General features: G+C 40.4%; 1 protein-coding gene across 2 annotated transcripts in view; it reads left to right on the forward strand.

Annotated features, from left to right (window-relative positions):
• LOC140186641 (proton myo-inositol cotransporter-like) overlaps positions 1–13,149 on the forward strand; it is a 184,046-nt gene that overhangs the window by 11,071 nt on the left and 159,826 nt on the right. For both annotated transcript variants that reach the window (XM_072241035.1, XM_072241036.1), the window contains exon 2: positions 6,237–6,396. In XM_072241035.1, the coding sequence (XP_072097136.1) occupies positions 6,237–6,396 (160 nt within the window). The remainder of the gene's footprint in view (positions 1–6,236; positions 6,397–13,149) is intronic.

The raw sequence follows: 13,149 nt of genomic DNA on the forward strand, positions 1-13,149 counted from the left end.
TGATAGGGGATTCTATAGTCAGGGGGGCAGATAGGAGATTTTGTGGGGGAGATCGGTAGTCTCGGATGGTATGTTGCCTCCCTGGTGCCGGGGTTCGGGATATCTCAGATCGGGTGCAGGTTATTCTCGAGAGGGAAGGCAAGAATCCAGATGTTGTGGTCCATGTAGGGACCAACGACGTGGGTAGGAAGAGTGAGGGGTCCTGCGTAGTGAGTTCAGGGAGTTAGGTGCGAAGCTGAAGGGCAGGACCTCCAGGGTAACAATCTCAGGATTGCTAACTGTGCTACGTGTGAGTGAGGCGAGGAACAGGAAGATTATACAGATCAATACGTGGCTGAGAGGATGGAGCAGGAGGGAGGGCTTCAGGTTTTTAGATAATTGGGCTTTGTTCCAGGGAAGGTGGGATCTGTTCCGATGGGACCGTTTACACCTGAACTGGAGGGGTACTAACATTCTTGCAGGAAAGTTTGCTAGTGCTGCTTGGGGGGGGGGGGGGGGTGTAAACTAAATTTGCAGGGGGCAGGGATCCAGAATGAGAGAGAGGATAGCGAGATGAAGTATAAAGGACAGGTGGGGATTACACGGTTCCGGAATATTAAGTGTGAGTAGAGAAAGGTGAGGCGGAACGAGTGATAAGGAGTTTACATGTGCAGAGGGATGGTCTGATGGAGCATGGAGTTAAGTGTGCAGAAAAAGTAAGTAAATTTAAGAAGGACAACAAAATTCAAGGAGCGTATAGCCCAGTGAGAGTTCGGGGAGCTGGGTTATGCACAATAGAGGAGAAATGGGTTAAAAATTCTATATCTGAATGCACGGTGTCAGAAATAAGGCGGATGAGCTTGAAGCTCAGGTGCGAGTGGGTAACTGTGCTGTTGTTGGGATAACGGAGACATGGCTGCAGGGGGATCAGACCTGGGAATTGAATATACAAGGGTATACGTGCTATCGAAGGGACAGAAAGGTGGACAGAGGGGGTGGGGTGGCCCTGTTGGTGAGGAATGAGATTCAGTCCCTTGCAAAGGGGGACATAGAATCAGGAGAAGTAGGGTCAGTGTGGATAGAACTGACGAAGGGCAAAAAGACCCTAATAGGTGTTATCTACAGGCCCCCCAAACGTAGCATGGATTTTGGGTGCAAGTTGAATAGGGAGTTAACAATGGCATGTGGCAAAGGAAATGTTGCAGTAGTTATGGGGGATTTCAACATGCAGGTGAACTGGGAAAATCAGGTTGGTACTGGACCCCAGGATAGGGAGTTTGTAGAGTGCCTACAGGATGCATTTTTGGAGCAGCTTGTACGAGAGCCGACCAGGGATAAGGCTATTCTGGATTTAGTGTTGTGCAATGAACAGGATTTGATAAGTGATCTTGAAGTAAAGGAGCCAATAGGAGGTGGTGACCTTAATATGATAGGTTTTTATCTGCAAGTTGAGAGGGATAAGGGCAGATCAGAAGTGTCAGTATTGCAGTTGAACAAAGGAGACTATGGAGCCATGAGGGAGGAGCTGGCCAAAGTTGACTGGTCAGATATCCTAGCAGAAAAGACAGTGGAACAGCAATGGCAGGTATTCTTGGGAATAATGTACAAGGTGCAAAATCAGTTCATCCCCAGGAGAAGGAAGGATTCAAAGGGGGGAAAGTGGCCACAGTGGTTGACAAAGGAAGTCAGGGATAGCATAGCATTAAAAAAGAAGTATAACAGAGCTAAGGTGAGTGGGAAGGCGGATGATTGGGAAATTTTTAAGGAGCAACAGAACTTAACTGAAAAGGCAATACGGGGAGAAAAAATGAGGTATGAACGCAAGCTAGCTAGGAATATAAAGGAGGATAGCAAAAGTTTTTCAGGTATGTGAAGAGAAGGAAGATAGTTAAGAACAATGTTGGGCCCTTGAAGAATGAATTGGGAGAAATTGTTATGGGAAATAGAGAAATGGCAGACAAATTTATTAAGTACTTTGGATCTGTCTTCACGAGGGAAGACACAAGCAATCTCCCAGATGTATGAATGGGCCAAGGACATAGGGTAACAGGGGAACTGAAACAGACTGACATTAGGAAGGAAACGGTGATGAGTAGACTGATGGGACTGAAGGCTAACAAATCCCCAGGTCCAGATGGTCTGCATCCTAGGGTACTAAAGGCGGTGGCTCTGGAAATTGCGGATGCATTGGTGATCATTTTCCAATGTTCCTTAGATTCAGGATCAGTTCCTGAGGATTGGCGAATGGCTAATGTTATCCCACTTTTTCAGAAAGGAGGGAGAAAACAGAGAACTATCGCTCTGTTAGCCTAACATCAGTAGTGGGGAAGATGCTAGAGTCCATTATTAAAGATGAAATAGCGGCATATCTTGATAGCAGTGATAAGATTGGGCCAAGCCAGCTTGGATTTACCAAGGGCAAATCATGCTTGACTAATCTATTGGAGTTTTTCGAGGATGTAACCAGGAAGATAGACATGGGGGATCCAGTGGATGTGGTGTACCTTGACTTTCAGTAGGCATTTGATAAGGTACCACATAGGAGATTGGTGGGTAAAATCAGAGCTCATGGCATTGGGGGGAGGATATTGACATGGATGGAAAACTGGTTGGCAGATAGAAAGCAAAGGGTAGCAGTGAATCGGTGTTTCTCGGAATGGCAGGTGGTGACTAGTGGGGTGCCACAGGGCTCGGTATTGGGACCACAGCTGTTTATGATTTACGTCAATGATATAGAGGAAGGCATTGTGAATGACATCAGCAAGTTTGCTGATGATACTAAGCTGGGTGGCAGTGTGACATGTGATGAGGACGTTAGGAGAATTCAAGGTGACTTGGATAGGCTGGGTGAGTGGGCAGAAACTTGGCATTTGGTGTTTAATGTGAATAAGTGTGAGGTTATTCACTTTGGGAGCAAGAACAGGAAGACATTATCTGAACGGTGTGGAGTTAGGTAAGGGAGAAATACAAAGAGATCTAGGAGTACTTGTTCATCAGTCTCTGAAGATGAATGAGCAAGTGCAGCAGGCAGTGAAGAAGGCTAATGGAATGTTGGCCTTTATTACAAAGGGAATTGAGTACAAGAGCAAGGAAATCCTTTTGCATTTCTACAGGGCCCTGGTGAGACCACACCTGGAGTATTGTGTGCAGTTTTGGTCTCCAGGGTTAAGGAAGGACATCCTGGCTGCGGAGGAGGTGCAGTGTAGGTTCACTAGGTTAATTCCTGGGATGTCCGGACTGTTAGAGAGACTGGGCTTGTACACGCTGGAATTAAGGAGATTGAGGGGGGATCTGATTGAGACATATAAGATTATTAAGGGATTGGACAAGATAGAGGCAGAAAATATGTTCCAGATGCTGGGAGAGTCCAGTACCAGAGGCCATGGTTTAAGAATAAGGTGTAGGTCATTTAGGACAGAGTTGAGGAGGAACTTATTCTCCCAGAGAGTTGTGGAGGTGTGGAACGCGCTGCCTCAGAAGGCAGTGGAGGCCGATTCTCTGGATGCTTTCAAGAAGGAGCTAGATAGGTATCTTATGGATAGGGGAATCAAGGGTTATGGGGACAAGGCAGGAACCGGGTATTGATAGTAGATGATCAGCCATGATCTCAGAATGGTGGTGCAGGCTCGAAGGGCCGAATGGTCTACTTCTGCACCTATTGTCTATCATAGGAGTTACATTTAACTCAGCATAGGACTGCCTTGGGGACTCCAGATCTGGATTTTTTCCAGCCGTCTTCATGAGTGGGTGTAGCTGCAAGGCAGCAGAGGTTTGAGATCAAGTTTTCCGGATGAGTTGCCAACCATGACTATGAGTACCACCTGCTTGGAGCGACTGGTTCTAAGGTGCCAGTAACCTACCTTTGCCCCATGTCCTGTTTAGTAGAAAACAGATTCAGATGAAGCAAACAATCTAGGTCAAGATGAGGTTTTTAAAGGCAGAATGAAACAAGCAGGTATTTACAGTTGGATTTCAGTCTGCAGGTAAGTCAACTGAATGCATTGTCACCAGTGATAAGATGAATGGAATTGGGACTTCTGGAAATTTCAAAGTCTTGCTTCCCTTTTTGTGGAGTTAGAAGTGAAGTAAGCTTAATGAGAGACATGGGTTTTGAGTATGATGTGGCAGAATTTTGGACAAGTTGTACTTTATAAAGGTGGGAGGCTCATGACCAATATTGGGTGTTGATTAGTATCATGATGTTGTCCTACAAAAATGTTGGGATGAAAAAGGGATGTATTATTCTACAATAATACCTGGATCCTGAGAGTAAATACATAATTCATTCTCTTGAATTTCTTCATGCAATGCAGCTTTCTTCAGAACTATAATGAAATTGTTCTGTGATAGAACAAATGAGCTTATACAAATGTTGTGTATAATGCATATTGAGTGAAAACACACCTAGTACAATGCTGACATACAGCATTTTTTTTGAAGGGGGCGGAAGAAGAAATTGGGCCACATCAAGCCTTCCTGTACTCTTCTGGGGGTGGGGGGGGTGGGAATACTCTACCTACTTGTAGATTTGTGACTTTGGGTGAGGTCAATTGCAGTTGCCACATTTATGTCCTATGCCAGTGGGTGCGCTTTGATAGCCTTATCAGATGTGTTTCATGAGTTAGAGTGTAGGACAAACTTTGGAGCGGTCTGGCTGCCCAAATGTAGAGAACAAGAGGAACTATCTGTGTATCCCACGTCCTACTCCTGTTTTTGTAGTCCATTGATATATCCTAGAAGTTAAAGGTATTGAAAGTCGCTAGTGACAGTGTAATTTTGAGCTTGTATGGATACTGCTCGAGTAGTACATCAGCGCCTGCACCAGTCAGTCCTGATGGTTGTGATCACTGCCATTCTGAGCTTCTGCTTTACAGTTTTGCTGCAGCACCAGAAAGATTGCTCTTTCAATGCAACGTGGACTTTGTCTACTCTTGTTCATGTAGACATTCTGAATTGCTCTGGCTTAACCAGTGTATTTTAAAGTTCTGGTTAGTTTGCATTATCTCCCATCTTGCACGTGTGTTTATGATTAACCTTGCAGCTGATGCACAGTGGAGGGGGATTGTAAAAGGTATTAGAAGATAATAAAAGTTCAGTTACAACAGATGGCAGATGGAGCTCGTGTAGTAATGTATGAAGTACAAAAGACAGAACAGGAAAGCTACTCAATAACAAATCTGTTGATTTGTGTCAAAGGCACAGAAAATGAATGTTTTGAAATTAAGTGCAGAAGGTGGAACCATAATTTAATACTCTCAGCATTTTCAATTTCAGAAATAAGGGCAGTAAGTGAACCAATAAGATTACATGGAGGAACAATTGAGTCATGAGTACCATGTGCAGTTCTTGGGTACTTCATGAAACATGAAAGTTGCAGAATAACTGCAGGACTGTTTAGTTAATGTTATCTGAGAGAGTGCACTTCATTTCTGCAATTTACTAAGTTGCTTCAGCTGCAGAAACTTCCCTGCTCTTCCACGCTTATGAAGTTTCTCAATATCCTTGACATTTGAAAGCATTTGAGAATGTTCGGGATTGAAGTAAATAACTGATCTATTGCAAATTTTTGAAAATATTGTGCACATTTAAAAAAAAATTCTTGCCCATCATCCAGTTATTACATCTTCATCTCATATGGTATACGATCCATGAATAGATGGCTGAATGCAAGTGAGAGTGTATATTTAAGTCTTTTTTTCTGCTGTATCATGCTAAGTGTAGTGAGAAAATGCACGGTATATATTTCAGTTTAAAATGTGTGCTTCTTGATGCACATGTACTAAAATTCCAAACTGGCTTTTAATTAAGTACCAGCAGTTTATCATGGAACTGGGACACTTTACCAGCAAGATGCGACCATGTGGTTTGTTGAGCAATCTGTGTAGAATATGATGTGGAAATATCAGTTAGGTTATAGTTAAGATAATTTAAAGGATGCTCAGACTGGAATGGATAAGTCCCAGATCCTTCAGGTATTTATTATGTAGTTATGAGGTAAATCATCAATTTTACTGTGTTTAGTGTATTTGAATAGCAAGTCAAAGTGATAATATTTTTGGAAGACTATCCAATAGTGATATCTTGATCTCAGGTGAGTTTAAATGTGCATTTGTGGTTATCAGAATATACTATTAAGTTAATAAACTTTCTCTGCATTTAATTCTGTAGCCTCTGTCATTTTTCTACTTTGGCTGACCAAGAAATAAGATGTGTTAAGTTCTGCATGTTCATTTTTTTTTTTTTTTTTTTTTTTTTAGGACTGGCCTCCATGACAGTAACAGTATATATTGCAGAGGCTGCACCCTTCCATATGAGAGGACGATTAGTTACAATTAATACACTCTTCATAACTGGAGGACAATTTTTTGCAAGTATTGTTGATGGAGCATTTAGTTACCTTGAAACAAATGGCTGGAGGTATGTAGAGCAAAATTTAACTTTTATTTTACACACACATGCTGTTAAAAGGAGTGATTTTAATTCAGTAATAGTCCTGCAAGAAAAATTCTTGTTTGATCATTTCAAAGTTTTAAGATGTGATTTTTTTTTTTTTGCTTCCTGTTCAACTATGTCAATTGAAGTACCCAGAACTCTTTTTTTTTAAAAAAAAGCATTACTTGAAATCCAACCTAATTGAACAAATAACCTACATTATTTTGTTTTCTTATCAGTACAATTGTACAATTTTAAGTTTTCTTCAATCCAGCTTGTAATCCACTAGCATTTGCTTAATAGTTTTTGTATATCCAATATAAAAACTGACATTTTGATTAGAGTATTAAACTTGTATTATGCTATTATTTGCTGAGTGTTAGTCTGTATTAAAATTCAATTGTTTCAAGTCACTTTGTAATTTTTTATATATTTGGTGTAAAGTCTAAACACAATTTCTATTAGTGTCACATTTCTAAGTATTTATCAATAATGCATTTGAAATGCATTCTTTAAATAAATTAATTCTAAACTATTTTCTGCTTTTATTATAAGAAATGTCATTGAGTGGGCTTAATCAGCTGAGCTGTGATAGTGCTACAACTGAGTCAAATAATACCATAAGTTGACTTTATTCATTGTACTTATTCTTAGCATTTCTACTGATTTCTGACAAAAGAATGGGTGTGTTTTTGGACAAAGTATACGTAAAGGTAAAGAACCGAGTAATCTTGCACAACACAACACAAAAGTGTCAGAGACCTGAGTTCAATTCCAACTCTGTCTGTAATGAGTTTGTACAATCTCCCCATGATCACGTGGAATTCCTCTGGCTGGTCCAGTTTCTTCTCATGTTCTAAAGATGTATGAGTTAATAGGTTAGTTGGTCACATGGGGGTATTTAGGTGGCAATGCTATATTTCCAAATAATATTTGAGACGAGAGATGAACTGATGCCAAAAAAAAAAGTAGAGCACAGATCTAAATATCCATTTTCCTAGCAACGGGAAATCTGTGGTTTGGCATATGGCTTATTAGTATTTGCATTCCCTTAATCCCATCAAGTTAAATTTATTGTCACTTAACTATATACATCTATACCATTTCAACGAAACAATGTTTCTCCGGACCAGGGTGTGACATAACACACATATAATACACAGTGACTTAGGAAAGTAAGAATTAAATCTACAAATAAGTTACACATAGATAAAGCAAAGTACATAAATTAAATATTGTAGCATACAGTACAAATTATCAAGTGGCATTTTCCAAATGCGATGCGGCAGGGAGTTCAGAAGCCTAATGGCCTGAGAAAGCAGCTGTTTCCCATCCTGATTGTTCATGTCTTTGTGCATTGGAGTCTCCTGCCTGATGGTAGCATGTCAAAGAGGATGCTGGATGAATTGATAGGGTCCTTGATAATACTAAAGGCCCTGTGTATGCAGCGCTCCTAATAAATGTTCCCAGAGGATGGTAGGGGTACCCCTGTGATCCCCTCAGCCATTTTCACAGTCCTTGTAGGGACTTACATTCCGATGCTCTGCTGCTCCTGTACCAGATGGAGATGCAGCTTGTCAGGACGCTTCCAACGTGCTCTTGTAAAATTCAGTTTAGTTTTTTGTGGGGGTGGGTGGTGGGAGTAGCTTCTTTTGCCTCAATATCTTCAGGAAGTGGAGGCACTACTGTGCCACCTTGTTCGGGGATGTGATTTTGAGGGACTAGGTGAGATCAGCTGTGATGTGAGCTACCACGAACTCGGTGCAATTAACTCTCTACAGAGGAGCTATGGTAACCATAGAAGGGGATAGTTAATCTGCACCTTCCTAAAGTCCAGAATCATTTGCTTGATTTTCTCTACATTCAGACTTGAGTTGTTCTCACACTAGTCCTCTTTCTTGATGAGTTCTGTGAAGCCCAGCGTTTGGAGGTTGTCCCACATCATACTCAAAGTTTCTGCTGAGGATAGTGTGTGATTTAGACAAAATGTTGGCATTCCCCTCTACCATGTTGCTCATGTCTTCCTAATTATATCTGTTGAAGCAGTTTTGCCAAGTAACTTCACTGTGCCTTGTGCATGATACAGATTCCAGGAGTAATGTACTGATGGTTGAGGGAGTCAGTATTTAGAATAATATATGAAGATGTGAACAAGCAGGCTGTGCTTTACTTGACATGGTTGAACTCATTGAGTGTTTTTGGAACTCTTATGAGTGAGGAAAATTGCAAAGCAATTTGCAATTGCTGATAAATAATTTGGAGGGATGAGTCACTTGCCGCAGGCTACACAGTTTTTTTTACACAGTATTTTTCTTCCCAACTTGAGCATGAATTTCAGTGGTAATCATCAGGATATTGATAATTGGGGACTTTCAATAGATACAATCAATTACGTTGAAATGGTTGGGCCCTTCCCCTGTGGAGGTGATCACTACAATTAAAGCCTTTGAATAACTTCTTAGTCTTGCTGTGTGAACCTGCTTCATTTTCACAAGAGCTACAAATAAAATTGAAACTAGGGTCATCAGCAAATATTCCCACTTTTGCCCTTTGTGGAGGGAAGCAGTTCATGAAAACAGTAGTTATAATTTGCTAAGAGTTTACTTCCCTGAGCAATTTCTGCAGGAGTGTTGGTATTTAGAAATTTAAGAATTTTTTTTAATAAAACCCTGAACTGACTTGAAGGCATATTTGGTCTAAGTTCAAAGTAAATTTATTATTCATTTATGTACTTACCACCATATACTACCTTGATTTCATTTTCTTGCAGACATTCACAGAACAGAAAAACACAATAGAATCAATGAAAAACCACATACAAAGAGTGACAAACAACCAATAGTAAGAAGAAGACAAAAGTGCAACTTAAAATAAAACTAAATAATACTGTGGATATGAATTGTAGAGTTCTTGAAAGTGACTACGTAATTTGTAGAATAAGCTCAAAGCTGAGGTGTGTGAAGTTATCCATGCTGGTTCAGGAGCCTGATGGTTGAAGGGTATGAGCTATTCTTGAACGTGGTGGTGTGGGACCTAAGAATCCTGTCCCACTTGCCCGATGGCAGCAGTGAGAAGAGAGCATGGCCTAGCTGATGGGGTTCCTTGCTGATGGATGCTGCTTTCTTGTGACAATACTCTTTGTAGATGTGCTCGATGAGGGTTTTTCTTGTGATGGACTAATGAACGTCCAGCACTTTTTTTTTTCTTGGGAATTGATGTTTTCATACTAGGCAATGATGCAACTTGCCAGATGCTTTCTTGGTCCTCCTGTTCCTTTTAGGATAGTTCTTTTTAATTTAATTAAACCTGAAACCAGGAGTAGAAAATTGACTGGAGCAAGTTATCATTGAGTTACTTACTTTTACTATCACTTCTGATTGAATAGAGTTGTTTGATGTGACTTAGGTTTGAATTTGTCCCTTTGTTGGTAAAGACTGGCATTTTTTCCATTAGGTGCCTGCCAGTTGTAGTGTTAGATGAAAACAGTTTGTCTGGAGTCAAGTCTAAGGCCTTTAAAGTCTTTTGTTATTCCTACTGGGGCATAGACTGCTGACGGTAGTTTGCCAGAGTCCCGTGTTCTCAGCCAGTCTTTCAAGTTGTCTTCAGGGGTAGGCCATCTTAATGTAGCTTTCCTCTCCCATAGACAAGGTCTTTGGCGCTTTTGTTGACATTTCTGTAGCACTAGGGTTTTACAGGATGGGGTTGCTGGCCCCATTCCCAACACCCCTGCTTTCATATCTGGGCTTGGGTCAGTCCATGGATTTAAGCCCTCAAAGTAGGAACTGTGACTTTTGGGCACTACTTTCAAACGGACTGCTTTACTTAAGCAGTTTACATTAATTTGAATTAGTGTTCAAGAAGTGGTTCTATATACACTCCAAGTTCATGCCATTTGATCCACTTGTGCTCGTAACAAAACCTTTTATGTACTGACATAACTCTGTAACTCTCAACTTTTTTTTTGGCATCTTAAATGTCACTACATTTACTGGCATTTAAAGCTATCACTTTAAAATTGTTTTTATAATTCTGCACAAAATAGATGGCAGCACGTTGAATACTGTAGAAGTTTTGACAAGTGGATGGTAGAATTGACAAGATATCTGGGAGAAGCAGAAACAGCCAGTGATACCCTTTGAAAACTGACTGTTTTAATAAGGTATTAGAAAAGGGAAGGAGTGCTAATTCTTTGTTGTGATGCTGAAACTGCCAAGGCAGAGTGGAACTCCTGAGTAAAAGCAGGTGCTCAACTGAGTTGATTACTAAGGCACAAAGCAATTGAAACTAGTTTATTTTTGTCATGTGTACCAAGATACTCGCATACTGTTCATTTAGATCAAATCATTGCATGGAGTGATAAGGTAAAACAATATCAATGCAGAATAAAGTGAGCAATTACAGAGAAAGAACTGGTCAAAAAGAGGTGAAAGATTATGATGTAAATTGAGGTCAAGAGTCCATGTTGTCATACCAGGGAACTATCTAGTAGTCTTATAGCAGCTGGAGAGAAAGTCTCCTTGAGCTGAGTGACAGGTGCTTTCAGGTTTTTGTATCTCCTGCTGGTGGGAGAGGTGAAAAGAGAGAGTGTCCAGCATTGGAGTTTTTGGTCACTGCTGAATGAGAAGTGTAGGCAGTAGATGAAAATAAAATTACACCAAATTTCTTTAGCATCCTGAAGAAGGTAGAGGCATTCCTATCGCATTTGATAATGACTTTACACCACAACTGTTGATAAAAACAAGAGCATGTGTACTGCACTCCCCCCCCCCACCCCCACCACTCCCCCAAAGTCACTGACTAGCTCTTTTGTTTGGCTGATATTGAGGGGAAAGTTTGTTGTCATGACACTATATGAATAGACTCTCTATGTTCCTGTACTCCGAGTCAGTGTTATTTGAGACTCAGCTCATTATGGTGGTACCATTTGCAAGCTTGTACGAGAGGTGATTGATAAGTTCATGGCCTAAGGGAGAAGGAGTCAATTTTAGAAAACCTAGCACATTTATTTTTCAACATAGTTCCCTCCTACACTTACACATTCAGTCCAATGGTCATGGAGATCCTTTCTTTGTAGAAGTCGACATCTTGGACCTCCAGAAAACGGTCCACAGCAGGGGTGATTGATAAGTTTGTGGCCTAATAACTTCGAACTTTCTGCATAATCATTCAAAGAGTTGAAACTGCACGTGCATGTAACAAGAGCTGTATAACTCATCTCCTTCAACCTTAGGCCACAAATTTATCAATCACCCCTGCTGTGGACCGTTTTCTGGAAGTCATATTGAAGTCTGTTGGTTAGTAAATAAAGGATCCAGTTGCAAAGGGAAGTGTTAAGTCCCTGGTCTGGTGGTTTGGTGATGATGGGTTTTACCTGGAATCATAGTATTGACACCACCAGTTTCAGGAACTGTTATTGCCCCTCAACCATCATGCTCATGAACTAAAGGGGATAATTTCACTTGCCTCATCATTGAAATGTTCCCATAACCTATGGACTTGTTTTCAAGGACCCTTCATCTCATGTTCTCCTTATTTATTATTATAACTTTTTTCTATTTGCACAATTTGTTATCGTTTGCACACTGGCTTAACACCTAAATTGTTACGGTCTTTGGTTTTGTTATGATTATTCTCTGGGTTTATTGAGTATGGGTGAAAGAAGATGAATCTCAGGGTTGTATATGGTGAAGTATATGTACTTTGATAATTTACTTTGAAGGTGGAGCTGTAGTCATTAAATAGTCTAATATAGGTTTCTTTACTGTCCAGATGTTCCCGACATAAGTGTAGGACCAGAGAGATCACATCTGCCAAAGATCTGTTTTTGCAGTGGGTTGAACTGGATACAAAAATAGATGATCAGTCAGATTATTGATTTGTGGAGCAGATTTAAAGGATTGAATGGTTAACTTCTAAGTCTGTTTTGATTTCCCTTGCTGTGACTGCCTGACTCAGTAATATCACCTTCAGTTCCCTCACCTGGCCCAGCCCCATTTTGTGCTTCTGGTTGACCCACTTGATACACAGCCTTTATTTTAGCCCTTTCTAAAGGTGAGCCAACATTCTCTGCTTATGAGCTGCTACTTCAAGCAATCTGAGTTCACTCATTTCACTAATCTAGCAGCATATTTTGGCATCTTCAATTTTGCACATGTTGGATTCCTGGCCATATTTCCTCTTTCCATGCGCCTTAATTTATGATTAGCTCTGCTAGTACTTTCAAGAACAAGTCTCTCTCTTACTTTAAATTTAATATTCTAATTGTGTGTTTTTTTTTTACATCTCCTTAGACTTTCTTCGCTTGAACTTTGTAATCTGGATCTGACAACTTAACTTCCAGATGTGAAATCTTTCCCTCCATGCCTGACTTTATTCAGCTTTTTCACTACTGAGTTTTCCTGAACCTCATTGCCTGTGCATTCCTGCAGCATTTAATAGCTACTTAAAAACCATGTTGTCATGCAATCTTGTCATCACCACCTCCTAATATCTCATTCTATGACTCTAACTTCTCTTATTGTATGGCTGCAAATTGGATATCCAAAGATGACACTCAGCAAAAATGCAACAGAGGAAATTGCAGATAGTGACCAATGATCACAACACAGGTAAAGCAGAGATGAAGAAAATAAGGTGATGGAGTGCAAGTGTAGAAGAGGAGTCTTTCTTGCTCATTTGGTATGAAATGGGGTACAAAGAGTTAATTAAGAGGAAGAAAAATGAAGCAAAAGATCTTGA

Source organism: Mobula birostris, chromosome 23, assembly GCF_030028105.1.
Source record: "Mobula birostris isolate sMobBir1 chromosome 23, sMobBir1.hap1, whole genome shotgun sequence".
Taxonomy (NCBI): Eukaryota; Metazoa; Chordata; class Chondrichthyes; order Myliobatiformes; family Myliobatidae; genus Mobula; species Mobula birostris.